The following is a 23297-nucleotide window of genomic DNA, read 5'->3' as shown; positions in this document are numbered from 1 at the left end:
TGCATGGCTGGAAGTCTCATTCTGTTCGTCCAAATACTGAGAGCTGGAGGGAAGGAAACCCTCATGAACTGAATCCTGAATCTGGTCTTGATAAACAGATTTATGATTCTGTTACATGAAGAAAACAGGAAATCTTCCCCGAAGGTAAAATGGACGAATAAAATGAAGATTTAACGTACCTGTAATGGGTCCCGTGACACAGCAACCACTGAATGTGATTTACCATCATTCAATGCTCATGGGAAGCACTCTACAGCCTCAAATCCTGCCTCTGTTATCCTGGAAATAACAATAGATTCTCCATATGGAAGGAGTGTGTTTACTGATGGATCTGCTGCAACAGGGCAATGTGTTGTGGTACCACAGGAGTTGAGAACAGCTTCATCCTGAATTGATGAATTTGCAATGCTGTGTTCTGATCCATTGTGTTTTATTTGTGTGTGTGTATGTCAATATGTTTGTTTATTTTTATTTATTAGTGTCACAAGTAGGGTTACATTAACACTGCAATGAAGTTACTGTGAAAATTCCCTAGTCGCCACACACCGGCGCCTGTTCAGGTTACACTGAGGGAGAATTTAGCACGGCCCAATGCACCCTAACCAGCACGTCTTTCAGACTGTGGGAGGAAACCCACGCAGACACGGGGAGAACATGCAAATACCACACAGTGACCAAAGCAGAAATTGAACCCGGGTCGTTGGCGCTGTGAGGCAGCAGCGCTAACCACTGTGGGTGTGTGCGTGCTCCGGTGTGCAATTTCTTGCAATCTGCCCAATTAATGCTATCCAGTGTGAAATACTCTCCACGAAAAGCTGAGCAATGCTGGGGAGAGTGGGAAGGGGACAGGCGCTGAGTAAAGGCAGAGTGTGAGCTAGTGTTTCCACTGTGCTCCCTCGTGGGACAGCCACTGTGGCGCTATCTCAGCGAGCGCGGACATGTACAAATTAAATCTCGATGGAGAAACCATGCAAAGTGTCTGGGCAACACACTCATACACAGACCCCAGACACATTTGTTCATTTTATTTCAACGCTGACCTTTCACCCCACCCTGGATCGAGGTTGAAGCTAAAGCGTAAGGGCCGCCTGGCCAATCGATCTGTCCAACAACCCGAACGGCAGACAGACCACGTAAAATCTCAGTCTATTGCTGGTTAGTTCATTTAAATGAGCTGCTTGATTGTTGATAGGCACACATGCACGGACTAATCAAGCGCAATATCACACAAGGGCGCAATGACATCAGACACGTATCCAACATCTTCTCGTGTGATTTTACACACTTCTGGGTCAGCATGCACCCAAACTTTATATGTATAATTCTGGCATGTATGTGTGTGTGTTTGTATGTGCATGCATGTTTATCTGTGTGTGTGAATGTGTGTTTTTGTGTGAGAATGTGTGCTTATGTCTGTGAATGTGTGTTTGTGTCTGACTGTGAATGTTGTTTGCGTGAATGCATGTTTGTGTGAATGTTGTTTGTGTGAATATATGTTTATCTGTGTGTGTGAATGTATGAATGCATGTTTGTGTGAATGTGTGTGTGCGAATGTTGTTTGAATGCGTGTTTGTGTATGTGAATGTGTGTGAATGCGTGTTTGCGTGTGTGTGTTTTAATGTGTGTGAGTCCGTGTCTGAACGTCATACTTTATCATCTTTCTAATCCCCTTTACCCTCCTGTCGGCTCTGATTATTTTGACTGTTTCCAGTGACTGCTGCCCTGCATTGTGGAGGTGGAGATATCAGATTAAATGGAAGAGATTTAGGATTGAGAGCAGGAAGAGCATGTTTTACACAGAGGATGTGGGGCTGTGGAATCACAACCGGAGTAAGCGCTTGAAGCAGAGGCTATTTAAGAATATTTCTGGAAAGTGGCTGAAGGAAAAGGTATAAAGGAACACACTGACAGAAATGGCATTGTGGAGGAGAAACTCCAGCACAGACCAGTTTGACTGAACAACTTTGTCACCGGGTTGTGATTTCTGTATAAAAGTAAGAGTTGGGTAATTAATACTTGTAATCCAGCCAGGCATGTTTAGGCTATCAGTGCTGGCTCCTAACTCCTTCAGTAGGATTGCTGGTTTCCAGGAGCAGGCAGACTGCCAGTTTAATGAAAGGACAGTCTTCACCAGCAGAATTTTCAGCCCTTTGGTTTTAATTTGGAAATATTTTCAGCAGCATTGACAACAATCTTTGAAAGCTACATTTCCTGACATGATTTATTTACAGACGTACAGAGTGTGAGCTTGTTCACGGTGTGGATCTGAAGGCACTCTTTGCTTCTTGAATGAGCTGAGAATTTTATGGTGTATTTCCTGATAAATTGGCCTCAGTGAAAACCTGTCACCATGGCACAGGGCCCTGGTTGCTATGTGCAGATATTTTATTATTTTTTGTAATTTGATTCTTACATTCAATTCTAAATGCATGCATGAAATACAGTAAGTGGGCTGCCAGAAAGCCCCTTCCCACCTCAAAACCAAGTGAGTATGAGAGCATTTATCCATCAGGAAAGCCTGAACATGATAGGCCTCTTTTATCTAGAAAAGACAAAGATAAATGTCAAATTTCAAACAATCTCAACAATTTATACCATAGGAGAAAAGGACTGATTGGCAAGTCGACTCTGATTGGCTGAGGTGTTGCCATGGAGAAAACAAGAGAGAACTGTAAATGAGCATAAATGAACCACATCACAAGATTAACTGATTATTTTAAATTGATTGTTTGAAAAAGAAATGAGCTATTAGCACACTCAGTATTGTTCAGCAAGTGCTGCCCAATTGTGGAATCCCCATCAGACAATAGACGTGGGATTTTCCAGACGTGCTCACCCCAAGGCCGGAAATTCCCGCCCGAGGTCAACTGACCTTTGCATAGTCCGTGTCCCGCCCGCTCCGATTCCCGTGGCGAGTGGGATGGGAAAATTCCACCCTAGGTGTTTTATTTTGGGTTTTGTTAGCATGGCCTGTTATGAACAAGGAAGATGTTGTCTGATTCAGTCAGCCAATCATCAAGCCATATTCTGATAATCAGTCCAGCTCATAATGTGTCTCATTTATGTTTCCTAGAAGCCACATACATTGGTACGCAGGGATCCAATCACTGCAAACAAAAGGAATATGTTCAAGCCTTGCACTTGTTTGAAGTTTGGGGAGCCAATTATTTTCTCCATGGCAATTTCTTGGCCAATCAGAGTCAGTGGGATTTTCCATGCAACCTGCCACATGTTTTGCCATATCAGAGATGGCCCGCCATTGGCTGGTGGTAGGATCTTCTGGTCCCGTTATTGCCAGCGGGGTCTCCCACTGAATGCATGCCTCACTGCCTGGAAGCCCACATGATGGGGATGCTCTTTTGGGGCTGAAAACAGTGTGAATGGCTGGAAAATTCCGGCCAACTTGTTGTGATTGTTTGAAATTTGGAATTATTTTGTTTGTCGTGATGGGTGCAAAATGAAAAGCTTCAGTGACTTGCTTCTTTTTTGAATAATATTCTCTGTAAGACTTGCACCAATAAGCATGTCTAAAGCCCAGTGACCATTAACCGTGACGAAAGCACAGTGACCATTAACCCTGTCCACAGCCCAGTGACCATTAACCCTGTCCACAGCCCAGCGACCATTAACCCTGTCCACAGCCCAGTGACCATTAACCCTGTCCACAGCCCAGTGACCATTAACTGTGCCCAAAGCCCAGTGACCATTAACTGTGTCCAAAGCCCAGTGACCATTAACTGTGTCCAAAGCACAGTGACCATTAACCGTGACAAAAGCACAGTGACCATTAACCCTGTCCACAGCCCAGTGACCATTAGCCCTGTCCACAGCCCAGTGACCATTAACCCTGTCCACAGCCCAGTGACCATTAACCCTGTCCACAGCCCAGTGACCATTAACTGTGTCCAAAGCCCAGTGACCATTAACTGTGTCCACAGCCCAGTGACCATTAATCCTGTCCACAGCCCAGTGACCATTAACTGTGTCCACAGCCCAGTGGCCATTAACTGCGTCCACAGCCCACTGACCATTAACCGTGTCCAAAGCCCAGTGACCCATTAACTGTGTCCAAAGCCCAGTGACCATTAACCGTCTAAGGCCCAGTGACCACTAACTGTGTCCACAGCCTAGTGACCATCAACTGCGTCCACAGCCCAGTGACATTAACCTTGTCCACAGCCCAGTGACCATTAACCCTGTCCACAGCCCAGTGACCATTAACTGTGTCCACAGCCCAGTGACCATTAACCCTGTCCACAGCCCAGTGACCATTAACTGTGTCCACAGCCCAGTGACCATTAACCCTGTCCACAGCCCAGTGACCATTAACTGTGTCCACAGCCCAGTGACCATTAACCGTGTCCACAGCCCAGTGATCATTAACTGTGTCCAAAGTCCAATGACCATTAACCGTGTCCAAAGCCCAGTGACCATTAACCCTGTCCACAGCCCAGTGACCACTAACTATGTCCACAGCCCACTGACCATTAACCGTGTCCAAAGCCCAGTGATCATTAACTGTGTCCACAGCCCAGTGACCACTAACTGTGTCCACAGCCCAGTGACCATTAACCGTGTCCACAGCCCAGTGACCGTTAACCATGTGCAAAGCGCAGTGACCATTAACTGTGTCCAAAGCCCAGTGACCATTAACTGTGTCCAAAGCCCAGTGACCATTAACTGTGTCCACAGCCCAGTGACCATTAACTGTGTCCAAAGCCCAGTGACCACTAACTGTGTCCACAGCCCAGTGACCATTAACTGTGTCCAAAGCCCAGTGACCACTAACTGTGTCCACAGCCCAGTGACCATTAACTGTGTCCAAAGCCCAGTGACCACTAACTGTGTCCACAGCCCAGTGACCATTAACTGTGTCCAAAGCCCAGTGACCACTAACTGTGTCCACAGCCCAGTGACCATTAACTGTGTCCAAAGCCCAGTGACCATTAACTGTGTCCAAAGCCCAGTGACCATTAACTGTGTCCACAGCCCAGTGACCATTAACTGTGTCCAAAGCCCAGTGACCACTAACTGTGTCCACAGCCCAGTGACCATTAACTGTGTCCAAAGCCCAGTGACCACTAACTGTGTCCACAGCCCAGTGACCATTAACTGTGTCCAAAGCCCAGTGACCATTAACTGTGTCTAAAGCCCAGCAGCCCTGTTCATATCTGAAGCAAGAACACCGAGGGAAAGGTGGGAATGGAGAAACTGTTTAATCTTACCTGACTGATCAACTGAATGTTGCAATTAACATTAAAATGGAGAAGATAAAAAAGGTAAAATTAGAGGTAAAGGGGAAGAAACATCTTCTAGAAAATCAGTGAACCAGATTGCTGCATCCCAGTTAGGGGAGAGCATGATGACTCCGGAGTGTTCAAACCTTTTGTGAACCGATTTAGCTCCATGGTTTTGTGAAGTATCTATTGTTTCTGGTTTGGGTGTTAGTTCTCTAGTGGTGTAGAAACAGGAAGAGCCCATTCAGCCCCTCAAATCCAATCCAATATTCCTTCAGGTCAGGCAGATCTATACCTCAACACTTTCCACATCCCTGCCCCACTTTGCTCCATATCTCTCATCTTTACCCAACAAAACTGATCCATCTCAGTCTTCAACCCTCCAGCAACCACAAAGGGAGAAAGTTCCAGATTTCCATTCCCTTCTGTGCAAAGAAATATTTCCTGACATCACCCTGGATGGCCAGCCCCCCCCCGCCCCTTCCTACTCTTCTGGAGTTTCCTATCTTACTGAATCCTTTGCATTGGTATTCACAAAGGAGAGGGACACATTGATTGATGGTGTCTCAGAGGGGTGTGTATACCCTCGAGAGCAAGTCACCATTACGAGGGAGGAAGTATTAGGTGTATTAAAAAGCATTAAGGTAGACAAATCCCCAGGGCCAGATGGTATCTATCCCAGATTACTGAGGGAGACAAGAGATGAAATTGCTGGGCCTCTAACAGAAATCTTTGTCTCCTCGTTGGCCACAGGTGATGTCCCAGAAGATTGGAGGATAGCCAATGTTGTCCCATTATTTAAGAAGGGCAGCAAGGATAACCCGGGTAATTATAGGCCAGTGAGCTTAATGTCAGTGATAGTGAAATTGTTGGAGAAGATTCTTAAGGATAGGATTGATACACATTTGGAACTGAATGGTCTTGTTAGCAACAGACAGCATGGTTTTGTACGAGGGAGGTCATGTCTCACTAATTTGATTTGAGTTTTTTGAGGAAGTGACGAAAATGATTGACGAGGGAAGGGCTGAGGATGTTGTCTACATGGACTTTAGTAAAGCATTCAACAAGATCCCCCATGGCAGGTTGGTGTAAAAGATTAAATCACACGGGTTCAAGGGTGAACTAGCTAGATGGATTCAGAACTGGCTTGGCCATAGAAGTCATGATGTGGAGATGCCGGCGTTGGACTGGGGTAAACACAGTAAGAAGTTTAACAACACCAGGTTAAAGTCCAACAGGTTTATTTGGTAGCAAAAGCCACACCAGCTTTCGAAGCTCTAAGCCCTTTCTTCAGGTGAGTGGGAATTCTGTTCACAAACAGCTTATAAAGACACAGACTCAATTTACATGAATAATGGTTGGAATGCGAATACTTACAACTAATCAAGTCTTTAAGAAACAAAACAATGTGAATGGAGAGAGCATCAAGACAGGCTAAAAAGATGTGTATTGTCTCCAGACAAGACAGCCAGTGAAACTCTGCAGGTCCACGCAATTGTGGGAGTTACAAATAGTGTGCCATGAACCCAATATCCCGGTTGAGGCCGTCCTCATGTGTGCGGAACTTGGCTATCAGTTTCTGCTCAGCGACTCTGCGCTGTCGTGTGTCGCGAAGGCTGCCTTGGAGAACGCTTACCCGAATATCAGATATTCGGGTAAGCGTTCTCCAAGGCGGCCTTCGCGACACACGACAGCGCAGAGTCGCTGAGCAGAAACTGATAGCCAAGTTCCGCACACACGAGGACGGCCTCAACCGGGATATTGGGTTCATGGCACACTATTTGTAACTCCCACAGTTGCGTGGACCTGCAGAGTTTCACTGGCTGTCTTGTCTGGAGACAATACACATCTTTTTAGCCTGTCTTGATGCTCTCTCCACTCCCATTGTTTTGTTTCTTAAAGACTTGATTAGTTGTAAGTATTCGCATTCCAACCATTATTCATGTAAATTGAGTCTGTGTCTTTATAAGCTGTTTGTGAACAGAATTCCCACTCACCTGAAGAAGGGGCTTAGAGCTTCGAAAGCTTGTGTGGCTTTTGCTACCAAATAAACCTGTTGGACTTTAACCTGGTGTTGTTAAACTTCTTACTTGGCCATAGAAGACAGAGGGTAGTGGTGGAATGGTGTTTTTCTGAATGGAGGTCTGTAACTAGTCTCTTATGGAGATCTGTAACTGCAACGCCGGCATCTCCACATCACGGCTACCATCGACTAGTGATGTTCCGCAGGGATCAGTGCTGGGACCTCTGCTGTTTGTAATATATATAAATGACTTGGAAGAAAATGTAAGTGGTTTGATTAACAAGTTTGCGGATGATACTAAGATTGGTGGAGTTGCAGGTAGTGATGAAGATTGTCAGAGAATACAGCAGGATATAGATGGGCTGGAAAATTGGGCGGAGAAATGGCAGATGGAATTTAATCTGGACAAATGTGAGGTGATTTATTTTGGTCGATCCAATTCAGGTGGGAGCTATAAAATAAATGGCAGAACCATCAGGAGCATCGACACACAGAGAGATCTGGGAGTGCAGGTCCACAGATCCTTAACAGTGGCAGCACAGGTGGAAAAGGTGGTGAAGAAAGCAGATGGCATGCTTACCTTCATCAGACGGGGCATCGAGTATAAAAGTTGGCAAATTATGTTACAGTTGTATAAAACGCTGGTTAGGCCACATTTGGAATACTGTGTCCAAATCTGATCGCCACACTACCAGAAGGATGTGGAGGCTTTAGAGGGAGTGCAGAAAAGGTTTACCAGGATGTTGCCTGGTCTGGAGGGTATTAGCTATGCGGAGAGATTGAATAAACTGGGATTGTTCTCCCTGGAAAGACGGAGGCTGAGGGGCGACCTGATAGAAGTTTATAAAATTATGAGAGGTATAGGTAGGGTGAACAGTTGGAAGCTTTACCCCAGGGCAGAAATGACAATTACAAGGGGGCACAAGTTCAAGGTAATGGGGGAAAGGTTCAGTGGAGATGTGCGGGGAAGCTTTTTATGCAGCAGGTGGTGGGGCCTGGAATGCACTGCCAAGTGAGGTGGTTGAGGCAGACATGTCAGCAACATTGAAGACTTATCTGGATAGACGCATGAACAGACGGGGAATAGAGGGATACAGGCAGTTGGTTTAGATAGGACAATGTGATTGGTTCAGGCTTGGTGGCTGAAAGGCCTGTTCCTGTGTTATACTGTTCTTGGTTCTTTTCTCATTTCCTCATCCTGTTCAGGTATTACCTTTTCCCCTACTTCACAATTCTTGTGGGAATATTGATGTGTTGTTGAGCAGCTTTAAGGGAATGTGTTCTCTTCTTCTGGAAGCAATGCTTCATGCTGTAGTACCTGCATGCTTTAACTTGGTACATGAGTTGTACTGTCGGCACCTTGGCCAAGCCGACATTTGGTCACCACAAAGGTCACCAGTCGGCAGTCCTGATGGTCTGTTTTGTCTTCCTTGGGCCATGAATCCAGTTGTAGAGCCACTCCAGCCTATTGAGTAACTCACTACAGAGCAACATTTCAACCTGGAGTTCTCCTGACCTAAGTGGCTCAGTAAGACAACGGAATATCTACCTTTATACAGAAATTCCGTAATAACGTTTTATTTTCTAATAAACTGGAGTAAGGTTAATTAAATAAGAGAAACACATTTTAAGCAATCATCAATTCATTTCCTGCATAGGTTAAAGGTCACCAACCAAACAATGCAAACTTGTGGCAGGATTTTTTTTTGATTTGCACGAAGGAGTAACTTCATTCTCGACCCATTTTATTAGCAAGCGATGAATCATGAATGATATCCTTCATTAAGAAGCCAGAGAAAGGAGTCTGGTATTAATATGTAGCCCTCAATCTGCAGTATGGCACATTATTACATTAATCATTGGTTTCGCATTGATGAAACCTGATTGGAGTTTGCTGCAGAGTATATAATTATTGAATTCCGTCTCTCTCATGACCACTTCATTAACTGAATTTGACACAGATGTTACTTGAATTTTATTGATTTCATGAAAGATAGAATGCAGAATTGCAAATCTAAAAACAGGTTTATGCCATCGCAAAGGAATTTGGTTCAACCTTGTGCAGTGGTTTACGGTAGGCCAGGGTCGAAATTTTATTAACCCAACTACAGATGCCTTAAACTGTGGACAATAAAAAATATCAATGTGAATGTTATACTTTAGAGAGTGGGGAGACCATTCCTGAGTCTCAAAGAACTTGTCCTCTATTCACTTCTTCATTCAGAAACCATCTCTGAAGCTCCACTTGATCCCCAGAATGACAGCTTTTTGGGTGAGAATATTTGCACTCCCCTTTGTGTGAAATACTTCCTGACATCACCCGAAACAGATCCTCCCCAAGGAATTAATTTCTCTCTATCCACCCTATCAAATCCCTTAATCGTCTTAAACACCGCAATTAGATCACCCCTTGGTCTCTAATTCTGAAAGGAATTCAAGTTCATATCGGTGCAAATTGTCCTCATGATTGAACCCTTTAAGATCTGTTATTATTCTGGTGAATATGTGCTGCACTTTTCCAAGGTCGGTCATTCTGGAAGAGGTGAGAATGACCAAGGACATATTTGTGCATCTGATGTAAATCATTCGCAAACAAATTATCGATGTTCTGATGAGGTAAGAGAGCAATGATGTGGATCATCACCACGAGCATGGACCTTTGGGGCCGAATGTGTTAAGTTCGTTTTCAGGAGACTTCTTACGTTCTTGATGGAAAGGCAAACACCAACTTTTGTCCGATTCAAAAGTATTTTATTTGTCTTACATATGCAAGCTGGCAAACTTTTGCTACGTAACTTCCACTCAGTGTTGGGAGTCAGCTAGCAAAGAGTGCCCCGACGCAGGGACAGTTCCCCTTTTTATACCATTCGTCATTCTACATTAATACATAATTAGGATTAATTAGCCCTGCCGTCACTAGCCAATTAGGTCCCCCAGCAACGCTTAACCACAATTAGCTTCCAATCATATTTCTTTCAAAACAACCGTTAACTACGCCCATTACTATGGTTTCAGTTCCCTTTTCTTAAGCTAAGCAGACCCCAAAAAGTATTATTTATTTATATATTGGTTAACCGCAAACCGAGTAATGGTCACAGGTGGCCCTGCAGTCGGTCACGTATACAGTAATCTTGCAGTTAGCTTCTTTTCCCAGCAACCATCGTGCAAGCACCTCAGGAGCCCAAAGTGGCAAACTGAATGTCAAATTAGCTTATAATGGAAGAAGGCGCTGTTAGCTGCACCCTGCAAGCTTTACTACTACATGAGATGCCTGAGACTTCAACCCCTTAACATTGCAAATGGCCTGTTTGTGTGCTGTAGATACTGTGTAACAGTAACGCTGCTATGCCACACTTACTTTTGAACTAAACCAAAACGTTTGGGTCAATAGATGAAGGAATAATTAACAACTGGCAAAGTTTGAGAGTTTGGTTCAAGTCTCTATTCTCTTGATAATCTGAACCTCTCGTTTCAATTCTTGAGTATTGATGGTTCCCTGGTATCTCGCTGCTGTTCATTATTACTCTATACATGTTCCCTGGTATCTCGCTGCTGTTCATTATTACTCTATACATGTTCCCTGGTATCTCGCTGCTGTTCATTATTACTCTATACATGTTCCCTGGTCTCTCGCTGCTGTTCATTATTACTCTATACATGTTCCCTGGTATCTCGCTGCTGTACATTATTACTCTATTCATGTTCCCTGGTATCTCGCTGCTGTTCATTATTACTCTATACATGTTCCCTGGTCTCTCGCTGCTGTTCATTATTACTCTATACATGTTCCCTGGTATCTCGCTGCTGTTCATTATTACTCTATTCATGTTCCCTGGTATCTCGCTGCTGTTCATTATTACTCTATACATGTTCCCTGGTCTCACTGCTGTTCATTATTACTCTATACATGTTCCTTGGTCTTTCGCTGCTGTTCATTATTACTCTATACATGTTCCCTGGTCTCTCGCTGCTGTTCATTATTACTCTATACATGTTCCTTGGTCTCTCGCTGCTGTTCATTATTACTCTATACATGTTCCCTGGTCTCTCGCTGCTGTTCATTATTACTCTATACATGTTCCTTGGTCTCTCGCTGCTGTTCATTATTACTCTATACATGTTCCCTGGTCTCTCGCTGCTGTTCATTATTACTCTATACATGTTCCCTGGTCTCTCGCTGCTGTTCATTATTACTCTATACATGTTCCCTGGTCTCTCGCTGCTGTTCATTATTACTCTATACATGTTCCCTGGTCTCTCGCTGCTGTTCATTATTACTCTATACATGTTCCCTGGTCTCTCGCTGCTGTTCATTATTACTCTATACATGTTCCCTGGTCTCTCGCTGCTGTTCATTATTACTCTATACATGTTCCCTGGTCTCTCGCTGCTGTTCATTATTACTCTATACATGTTCCCTGGTCTCTCGCTGCTGTTCATTATTACTCTATACATGTTCCCTGGTCTCTCGCTGCTGTTCATTATTACTCTATACATGTTCCCTGGTCTCTCGCTGCTGTTCATTATTACTCTATACATGTTCCCTGGTCTCTCGCTGCTGTTCATTATTACTCTATACATGTTGATCAGTCAGTATATTTTTTACACCTGGTTTATTGCATTGCGTTACTTATCAATTCTGTTTTTTTTGTTTGTTACTCAGAACAGAGAAGTAAGATGTACGAGAGAGAAATGTCCTGCGCTGCACAAAGACTGTGCTCTCGTAATCAAACAGCGAGGAGGCTGTTGTGAAAAATGCAAAGGTACTTTAACATTGCTGCCTTTTGGCTGTGTTTCTGTCTTTGACGGCCTTTTCAAGTTACATGTGATCATCGCTTTATTTTAATCCGTGTAGCTCTGACTCTTTCCACTGGAGGTTTAGAACATAGAACATTACAGCGCAGTACAGGCCCTTCGGTCCTCGATGTTGCGCCGACCAGTGAAACCAATCTAAAGCCCCTCTAATCTACACTATTCCAATATCATCCATATGTTTATCCAATGACCATTTAAATGCCCTTAATGTTGACGAGTCCACTACTGTTGCAGGCAGGGCATTCCACGCCCTTACTACTCTCTGAGTAAAGAACCTACCTCTGACATCTGTCCTATATCTCTCAGCCCTCAATTTAAAGCTATGCCCCCTCGTGCTAGCCATCAACATCCGAGGAAAAAGGCTCCCACTATCCACCCTATCTAATCCTCTGATCATCTTGTATGCCTTTATTAAGTCACCTGTTAACCTTCTTCTCTCTAACGAAAACAGCCTCAAGTCCCTCAGCTTTTCCTCATAAGACCTTCCCACCATACCAGGCAACATCCTGTTAAATCTCCTCTGCACCCTTTCCAATGCTTCCACATCCTTCCTATAATGCGGTGACCAGAACTGTACACAATACTCCAAGTGCGGCCGCACCAGAGTTTTGTACAGCTGCAACATGACCTCATGGCTCCGAAACTCAATCCCTCTACCAATAAAAGCTAACACACCGTACACCTTCTTAACAACCCTATCAACCTGGGTGCCAACTTTCAGGGATCTCTGCACATGGACACCGAGATCTCTCTGCTCATCCACACTACCAAGTATCTTACCATTAGCCCAGTACTCTGTATTCCTGTTACTCCTTCCAAGGTGAATCACCTCACACTTTTCCACATTGAACTCCATTTGCCACCTCTCAGCCCAACACTGCAGCTTATCTATGTCCCTCTGTAACCTGCAATATCCTTCCGCACTGTCCACAGCTCCACCGGCTTTAGTGTCATAGAACCATAGAAAATTACAGCTCAGAAACAGGCCTTTTGGCCCTTCTTGTCTGTGCCGAACCATTTTTTGCCTAGTCCCACTGACCTGCGCTTGGACCATATCCCTCCACACCCCTCTCATCCATGAACCTGTCCAAGTTTTTCTTAAATGTTAAAAGTGACCCCGCATTTACCACTTTATCCGGCAGCTCATTCCACACTCCCACCACTCTCTGCGTGAAGAAGCCCCCCCTAATATTCCCTTTAAACTTTTCTCCTTTCACCCTTAACCCATGCCCTCTGGTTTTTTCTTCCCCAGCCTCAGCGGAAAAAGCCTGCTTGCATTCACCCTATCTATACCCATCAAAATCTTATATACCTCTATCAAATCTCCCCTCAATCTTCTACGCTCCAGTGAATAAAGTCCCAACCTATTCAATCTCTCTCTGTAACTTAGCTTCTCAAGTCCCGGCAACATCCTTGTGAACCTTCTCTGCACTCTTTCAACCTTATTTACATCTTCCTGTAACTAGGTGACCAAAACTGTACACAATACTCCAAATTCAGCCTCACCAATGCCTTATATAACCGTACCATAACACTCCCAACTTTTATACTCGATACTCCGATTTATAAAGGCCAATGTACCAAAGGCACTCTTTACGACCCTATCCACCTGTGACGTCACTTTTAGGGAATTCTGTACCTGTATTCCCAGATCCCTCTGTTCAACTGCACTCTTCAGAGTCCTACCATTTACCTTGTACGTTCTACTTTGGTTTGTCCTTCCAATGTGCAATGTCTCACACTTGTCTGCGTTAAATTCCATTTGCCATTTTTCAGCCCATTTTTCTAGTTGGTCCAAATCCCTCTGCAAGCTTTGAAAACCTTCCTCACTGTCCACTACACCTCCAATCTTTGTATCATCAGCAAACTTGCTGATCCAATTTATCATCCAGATCATTGATATAGATGACAAACAACAATGGACCCAACATCGATCCCTGCGGCACACCACTAGTCACAGGCCTCCACTCAGAGAAGCAATCCTCCACAACCACTCTCTGGCTTCTTCCATTGAGCCAGAGTCTAATCCAATTTACTGCCTCCCCATGTATACCTAGCAACTGAACCTTCCTAACTAACCTCCCATGAGGGACCTTGTCAAAGGCCTTGCTGAAATCCAGGTAGACAACATCCACCGCCTTCCCTTCATCCACTTTCCTGGTAACCTCCTCGAAAAACTCTAATAGATTGGTCAAACATGACCTACCACGCACAAAGCCATGTTGACTCTCCCTAATAAGTCCCTGTCTATCCAAATATTTGTAGATCCTATCCCTTATCGCACCTTCCAATAACTTGCCCACCACCGACGTCAAACTTACTGGCCTATAATTTCCCGGATTTCTTTTGGAACCTTTTTTAAACAACGGAACAACATGAGCCACCCTCCAATCATCCGGCAAGTCCCCCGTGAATACTGACATTTTAACTATGTCTGCCAGGGCCCCTGCAAGTTCAACACTAGTTTCCCTCAAGGTCCGTGGGAATACCCTGTCTGGTCCTGGGGATTTATCCACTCTGATTTGCTTCAAGACAGCGAGCACCTCCTCCCTTTTAATCTGTAAAGGTTCCATGACCTCCCTACCTGTTTGCCCTATTTCCGTAGACTCCATGCCCGTTTCCTCAGTAAATACGGATGCAAAAAAACCATTTAGTATCTCCCCCATCTCTTTTGGTTCCATACACAGTCTACCAATCTGGTCTTCAAGAGGACCAATTTTATCCCTCACTATCCTTTTGCTCCTAACATACCTATAGAAGCTCTTTGGATTTTCCTTCACTCTGTCTGCCAAAGCAACCTCATGTCTTCTTTTAGCCCTCCTGATTTCCCTCTTAAGTAGCTTCTTGCATTTTTTATACTCCTCGAGCATCTGATCTGTTCCTTGCTGCCTGTACATTTCATACAACTCTCTCTTCCTCTTAATCAGTGTTACAATCTCCCTCGAGAACCAAGGTTCCTTATTCCTATTTACTTTGCCTTTAATCCTGACAGGAACATACAAACTCTGCACTCTCAAAATTTCTCCTTTGAAGGCCTCCCACTTTCCATTTACATCCTTACCAGAGAACAGCCTGTGCCAATCCACACTTCCCAGATCCCTTCTCATTTAATCAAATTTGGCCTTTTTCCAGTTCAGAACTTCAACCCGAGGACCAGATCTATCCTTATCCATGATCAGGTTGAAACCAATGGCATTATGAACACTGGATCCAAAGTGTTCCCTCACACTCACATCCATCACCTGCCCTAACTCGTTTCCCAATAGGAGATCCAATATCGCATCCTCTCTAGTTGGCACCTCTATATACTGATGTAGAAAATTCTCCTGAACACATTTTACAAACTCTACCCTGTCTAAACCTTTAACAGTATGCGAGTCCCAATCTATATGTGGAAAATTAAAATCCCCTACTATCACAACTTTGTGTTTCTTGCAGTTGCCAGCTATCTCTCCGCTGATTTGCTCCTCCAATTCTCGCTGATTATTGGGTGGTCTATAATACAACCCCATCCGGAAATTTACTAATCCATCCTTCTACACCCTCATCCAGGTCATTTATAAAAATGACAAACAGCAGTGGCCCCAAAACAGATCCTTGCGGTACACCACTAGTAACTGAACTCCAGAATGAACATTTCCGATCAACCACCACCCTCTGTCTTCTTACAGCTAGCCAATTTCTGATCCGAACTGCTAAATCACCCTCAATCCCATGTGTCCGTATTTTCTGCAATAGCTTACCATGGGGAACCTTTGCTGAAATCCATATACACCACATCAACCGCTTTACCCTTATCCACCTCTTTGGTCACCTTCCCAAAGAACTCAATAAGGTTTGTGAGGCACGACCTACCCTTCACAAAACCGTGTTGACTATCCCTAATCAAATTATTCCTTTCGAGATGATTATAAATCCTATCTCTTATTTAGAACATAGAAAAGCTACAGCACAAACAGGCCCTTCGGCCCACAAGTTGCGCTGAACAATTTCCTTACCTTCTAGGCTCATCTATAACCCTCTATCTTACTAACCTCCATGAACCTATCCAAAAGTCTCTTAAAAGACTCAATCGAATCCGCTTCCACCAACACTACCGGCAGCCGATTCCACACACCCACCACCCTCTGAGTGAAAAACGTACCCCTAACATCTCCTCTGTACCTACTCCCCAGCACCCTAAACCTGTGGCCTCTCGTGACAACCATTTCAGCCCTGGGTAAAAGCCTCTGAGAATCCCACGTGTCTGCGTGGGTTTCCTCCGGGTGCTCCGGTTTCCTCCCACAGTCCAAAGATGTGCGGGTTAGGTTGATTGGCCAGGTTAAAAATTGCCCCTTAGAGTCCTGAGATGCATAGGTTAGAGGGATTAGCGGGTAAATATGTGGGGGTAGGGCCTGGGTGGGATTGTGGTCGGTGCAGACTCGATGGGCCAAATGGCCTCCTTCTGCACTGTAGGGTTTCTATGTTTCTATTTCTATGATTTCTAATCCACTCTATCAACACCTCTCAACATCTTATACACCTCTATCAGGTCACCTCTCATCCTTCGCCTCTCCAAGGAGAATAGACCTAGCTCTCTCAACCTATCCTCATAAGGCATACCACTTAATCCCGGCAACATCCTCGTAAATCTCATCTGCACCCGTTCTATGGCTTCCACATCCTTTCTGTAATGAGGCGACCAGAACTGGGCACAGTACTCCAGGTGGGGTCTGACCAGGGTCCTATACAGCCGCAGCATTATCTCCCGATTTCTAAACTCAATTCCTCTATTGATGAAGGCCAGTATTCCATACGCCTTCTTAACCACAGCCTCTACCTGCGACGCCGCTTTGAGCGTCCTATGAACCCGGACCCCAAGGTCCCTCTGTTCTTCCACACCGCCAAGCGTCTTACCCTTAATATTATATTCTTCCATCCTATTCGACCTGCCAAAATGAATCACCACACACTTATCTGGGTTGAAGTCCATCTGCCACTTCTTCCCCCAGTCTTGCATCTTATTTATGTCTCGCTGCAACTACTGACATCCCTCTACGCTATCCACAACACCTCCAACCTTTGTGTCATCAGCAAACTTGCCAACCCATCCTTCCACTTCCTCATCCAGGTCATTTATAAAAATCACAAAGAGCAAGGGTCCCAGAACAGATCCCTGGGGCACTCCACTCTTTGCCTTCTGTGGGCAAGCCAGTTCTGAATCCACAAAGCAACGTCCCCTTGTATCCCATGCCCCTTCACTTTCTCCATAAGCCTTGCTTGGGGCACCTTATCAAACGCCTTACTGAAATCCATATAAACCACATCTACTGCTCTTCCCCCGTCTAAGTGTCTAGTCACTTTTAGTATTGACACAGCTCACAGCATGCTGCAGATGCGCATTGTATTTTCAAGAATTTGTCAGTCTGCTGAGCTTTCCCCTTCACCTCCATTAATCACAGCGTTACTCACAGCGTTACAGTGTTACTCACAGCGTTACAGCGTTACTCACAGTGTTAGTCAGCCAGAACCCATCACTACCCTTGATGAATCCACTGCCTCCCAGATTACTGACCGATATCAAGATCAGAATTTACTCCCTCACTCCCTCCTGCTCCCCAAGACTCTAACCCTTGTTCCAAGCCCGAACCTGGTAACTTGTTCCAATGGACATTCGTTCTTTGTGTGTCAGTACAGCGCGCAAAACGCAAGCACACAGCCACATGCACGTATGCACAACTGCACACAGGTAACCATACCTATGCACACTAGCATATATACACACTTCCCAATAGGATAGCACAATGTGAGAACCATGGATAATTCATTCCCCCAAACCAGGGTCACTGAAATTCATTGCAATGCCCGGTTGCTATTGTTTCACTTGAAACAGGTGAGGGATTGTACCAGAATTCCCCTGGTCTTTCTGTAACTTTATTTAACCTCTCGCAGAGTGGGGTGACTCAGCCAGGGGTATACCGAGTTACACTGATTCTCCTTTTGCCCTTTCTTGTTGCCTTCTCCTTTAGGCGGCAGGACCCCAGCAGCAAGACTGAGATGAGGGCAACCTCTGCCTGTTTGCCCTGAGGCCGACTGTTCCAGTCTTGTGGGAAACCCCAGCCAGAGTTAGACCCACTGGCCCCAAATGTCTTCTCCAATTGTTGGAAACCAAGTTGCTGTTTGTACAGCCACAGAGCCACTGTGGGACGGGGAGTCCCTCTGTTTCCGGTTCACATTGTCAAACCAAGATTCTTCATGCAGTAATTATTTACAAAATCAAAAGATTTTGAGTGAAATATTTTGAAACCAGCTACGTGTATCAGACCAAATACCTCCTTCGCTTCCTGCATTCCCCCGAGACCACACCCTCAACCGCATCTGCCTCTTTCATCATGCTTCACTCTTTAAAACATTCAGAGCATCTGCACTAAAAACCATGCACACAAAATCCTGAGAGATACAAGTCCAAAAATAATCAAGGAAAGACAGCATCCTGGATTAACACAATACTGAAAGAAGTCATTCAGTCCATCATACTATTGTCAACTCTTTGAACGAGCTTCCCACTCAGTCTCCCTCGACCCTCTCTTACCCCACCGGCCTGCACATTTCTCCAATTCCCCGGTGAAAGCTATTATGGAATCTGTTTCCATCGCCCTTTCAGCCCAGACATTTCAGATCACAGAAACTCGTGGGATCATCTCCCCCTTATCTTAAATCTGTGTCCTTTGGTTACTGAGCCACCGGCACCAGAAACAGTTTCACCAGATTTATTCGAGCAAACTCTGTCATGATATTGAAAGTTAAATCTCCGGCGAACTTTCTCTGCTGTAGGGAGAACAATCCCAGCTTTTCCAGTCTTGCCTCTGAACTGAAATTTCTCATCCCTGGTACCATCCCTGGTAAACACTGCTGCCTCACAGCCAGGGACCCGGGTTCGATTCCCAATTTGGGTCACTGTCTGCGTGGAGTCTGCACGTTCTCCCCGTGTCTGCGTGGGTTTCCTCCGGGTGCTCCGGTTTCTTCCCACAGTCCAAAAGTGTACAGGTTAGGTAGATTGACCATGGTAAATTGTCCCTTAGTGTCCCAGCATGTGTTGGTTAGGGGGATTGGCCATGGTAAATGTGTGGGGGGAGAGCCTGCATGGAATGCTCTTTCAGAGACTCAGTGCAAACATGATGGGCCGAATAGCCTCTTTGTGCACCGTAGAGATTCAATGATTCTGTAAAGGCACAACCCTGTGCACATGATGAATAGATTCAAGCTTCCCAGAAATGTTTCTATATTATAGCTGAAAGGATCTCACAAAGCAGTGACAAGACTTGTACCAGCAGTGGCAATGTGTCTCATGGGGTCATTTAACTCATTTATTAATCAACCCATCTAACTCTGGGGGAAGATTGCATTGTTAGTATCACAATCACATTTAACAGACAATTCCGATGGGCCAAATGGTGGAATTCTGCTCTTATGTCTCATGGTTTTATTATTCTCAAAACCATTCTCCAGTTGACAAGCCGAAGGAAATTAGAATCTTGTTTATTTCCTGCTGTTTGGTGAGTTTGTGAAAAGTGAGATTGATGTAATCGGTTAAATGATGGTGAAATGAAAGACAGTTTTGCTGCTGACATACTGGTTGCTGGTTTCAGAATAACTCAGTCTCTATCGGCACAGAAGACCAGGGTGACAATCGAGGCTGAAGCGTTTGGTGGGGGTCGGGGGAGGGTGGGGGAAAGAGGAGAGAGAGAGATGGGATAGGGTCTGAAAGCAATATCTTGTACATTGACCCGAAATTTACAACAGGTCCATTTTGTTCAGGACAGTGTATCGATTTCAGTCTGAAGCAAAGAAAATCACAAAGGGACATGGCTTCAAATTAGTAAGAGGTAATTTCAGGAGTGATATCATCATTCCAGATTGTGCCAGGAGGCAAAAACCTCTGGAATCCTTTAAAATGATCCACAAAAAAAAGAGAGAAGAATTGGAGAGTTGTTTTCACTCAGTGAGTTGTTGTGATCTGGAAGGTGCTGCCTGAAAGGGCGGTGGAAACAGATTCGATAATAACTTTCAGAAGGGAATTGGAGAAATAGTTGAGGGGGAGAAGTATTTGCAGTGCCATGGAGAGAAAGACAGGGAGTGGGAAATGAATTGACTAGTTCTTTCAAAGAGCTAGCACAGACAGGATGGGCTGAATGGTTCCTATTCTGCAGCATTCCAGAAAATGTCTGGGTGGGAAGGGTGGGTCACATCTGGATGGAGAAAGATGGACCAAAATGTCCTTTCTGAACTTTAACTGTTTTGCAATTTTCCATCATGTGATTCCCAGCAGCTGCTGACTCTTTCTGATCCTTATCTTTGTCTCCTTTCTCCATAAGAATGTGTGTTTGGTGGGAAGATATATAACAGCTCGGCAACCTGGCTTGAGCCCTCCACACCATGCATCATGCGGGCATGTCAGGTATGTGTTCCCTCAGCACCATGTGCTTAATCATGTGTTAATTAATGTGTTTGGGTTGACTGGATGGTGACCCAAGAAAGTTGATACTTAGGAAGAGTACTTCCTAAAACTAGATGATGCAGTTTAAGTGGAAGCTGGCACAGTGAGATAAAGGAATAGGATATGTTTAAATAATGTAGGATGTGAGCAAGGTCATGGGGAGCCTTAAACACAGAGTGGAGGGCTGAGTGACTTGTTGTATCTTCCATGTTGTTCTGTGTAACTATCTGGGCAGAAATCCTGCTGTCCTTACCTAGTCTGGGTCTGTTTGTGTCTTCAATTCCCAAATAACCCAGCAAATCACTCCATTCCATCAACTGTTCAGCTGAAGGCCCACAGCATGCTTCCCTGCATTACAACAAGAACTAAACTTCCAAACTACTTCACTGACTGTGGAGAATGTTGAGCATATTCGGAGGTTTTAAAAGGTGCTACTTAAATGCAAGACTTTCTTTTGTCCCCTCCCTCACTTTTATTCATTCATGGGACATGGGCATTGCTGGCTGGCCAGCATTTATTACCCACCCCTAGTTGCCCTTTGAGGGCAGTTGAGAGTCAACCACATTGCTGTGGCTCTGTAGCCACATGTAGGCCAGACCGGGTAAGGACGGCAGATTTCCTTCCCTAAAGGACATTAGTGAACCAGATGGGTTTTTCCGACAATCGACAATGGCTTCATGGTCATTCTTAATTCCAGATATTTTTTATTGAATTCAAATTCTATCAACTGCAGTGGGAGGATTCGAACCTGGGTCCCCAGAACATTAGCTGAGTTTCTGGATTAATAGTTTGGCGATAATATCACTAGGCCATCGCCTCCCCTTGCATCATTGAAGCATTTTCACTGTTGAAGTGATGTTGAAATGAAGTAAAGCCAGTTTCAAATAGTCTGGTTTGAACACGAGGATTGATTAATGACTTGGAGTTTAGTGAAATATTGATTCCCATTTGTAGGAGTTTAAAGACAGCAGGAATTATTGGAACATCAAAGTAAACAACAGACCTTTCTGCAGTTACACAGGGCACAGTGAGAATTGTTGCAGGCCTTTTAGATTTCATTTCGTTTTCACACAAATATCTGTCCATTTTCTTTGTTGAATATTAAAACCAGACTTATGTTTGTAAATTGATGCAGATTTGGTTGTAATCAGTTGTGTGAGAGGTGAGAGCTCGTGTGTGGAGCATGTCCTGTGATCAGGGACACGCACAGACACGGAGACACAACCAGGGAAAGACTCTTTGCTGTGTAAATGATCATAACAAGCTGTGTTTCATACCTTCCCCACAGGAAGGTGTCATCACACAATCACAGATATTGTGCGTGGTCTACTGTAAAAACCCCATCGTACAACAGGGCAGCTGCTGTCCGGTGTGCCAAGGTAAGAAAGCTGTCACTGGGAGGATGAGTCCCCACGGAGAACCTCTCCTCACCCATCCCCACACTCTCTGTCCTGATGGATTTTCTCTCTCTGCCCCTGTTACTCTGTATTTGATCTCGTGTTATTTATTTCAGGCTGTGAGTTCGCTGGTCACCACTATAGAGAGGGTGAAGATTTCTATCCAGAGGGAAGCAGATGTATTAAATGTTCCTGCACTGTAAGTATTGACTGCGGCTCCTCACCCCTGTCTGACTCAGTGTGCGGGAGAGACTGCTCTTAATCAATTGGTGTTATCAGTTAAAGGGACAGTGTAACAGCAAGTAAGTGTGACACTTCTAGAACATACGTGCTACACACGTGGCACTGTATACAGTGATCCCCTTGATCCCCACATCCCTCTCAATCCCCCCCGCCCCCCTCGTTCCCCCCACCCCCCCCTCGATCCCCCCGATCCCCCTGCCCCGCCTCAATCCCCTCACCTCCCCCTCGATCCCCCCACCCTCCCTCCATCCCCCCGGTCCCCTCCATCCCACTGTTCCCCCAATCCCCACGACCCTCTTGATCCCCCCACACCCCTCAATCCCCCTGCCCCCCATCGATCCCCCTGCCCCCCACAATCTCCCCGCTCCCCCCACAATCTCCCCGCTCCCCCCTCGATCTCCCCGCTCCCCCTTCGATCTCCCCGCTCCCCCCTCGATCCCCCCACTCCCCCTCGATCTCCCCGCTCCCACCTCAATCTCCCCGCTTCCTCCTCAATCTCCCCGCTCCCCCCTCGATCTCCCCGCTCCCCCCTCGATCTCCCCGCTCCCCCCTCGATCTCCCCGCTCCCCCCTCGATCTCCCCGCTCCCACCTCGATCTCCCCGCTCCCTCCTCGATCTCCCCGCTCCCCCTCGATCTCCCCGCTCCCCCCTCGATCTCCCCGCTCCCACCTCGATCTCCCCGCTCCCACCTCGATCTCCCCGCTCCCCCCTCGATCTCCCCGCTCCCCCCTCGATCTCCCCGCTCCCCCTCGATCTCCCCGCTCCCCCTCGATCTCCCTGCTCCCTCCTCGATCTCCCCGCTCCCCCCTCGATCTCCCCGCTCCCCTCTCGAACTCCCCGCTCCCCCCTCAATCTCCCCGCTCCCTCCTCGAGCCCTCGATCCCTCCTCGATCCCCCCACTCCCCCTCGATTCCCCCGCTCCCACTTCGATCCCCCCACCCCCCTCAATCCCCCTGCCCACCCCTGGATCCCCCTGCCCATCCTTCAATCCACCCGCCCACCCGTCGATCCCCCCGTCCCCTCGATCCTCCGCTCGATCTCTCCGCCCCCCCCCCCGATCCCCCACTCGATCTCCCCGCCCCCCTCAATCCTCCTGCCCCTCCCGA

The 23297-nt window shown here is 45.8% G+C and overlaps 1 protein-coding gene across 2 annotated transcripts in view; it reads left to right on the top strand.

Moving 5' to 3' along the window:
* Positions 1–23297, top strand: part of bmper (BMP binding endothelial regulator) — an 84003-nt gene that overhangs the window by 18503 nt on the left and 42203 nt on the right. For both annotated transcript variants that reach the window (XM_078216934.1, XM_078216935.1), the window contains exons 3-6: positions 11924–12023; positions 20430–20512; positions 21840–21930; positions 22065–22147. In XM_078216934.1, the coding sequence (XP_078073060.1) occupies positions 11924–12023; positions 20430–20512; positions 21840–21930; positions 22065–22147 (357 nt within the window). The remainder of the gene's footprint in view (positions 1–11923; positions 12024–20429; positions 20513–21839; positions 21931–22064; positions 22148–23297) is intronic.

Source organism: Mustelus asterias, chromosome 7 (genome assembly GCF_964213995.1).
Source record: "Mustelus asterias chromosome 7, sMusAst1.hap1.1, whole genome shotgun sequence".
Lineage (NCBI taxonomy): Eukaryota > Metazoa > Chordata > Chondrichthyes > Carcharhiniformes > Triakidae > Mustelus > Mustelus asterias.
The sequence above is the reverse complement of the archived record's forward strand: the minus strand, read 5'-3'. Positions and strand labels throughout refer to the sequence as shown.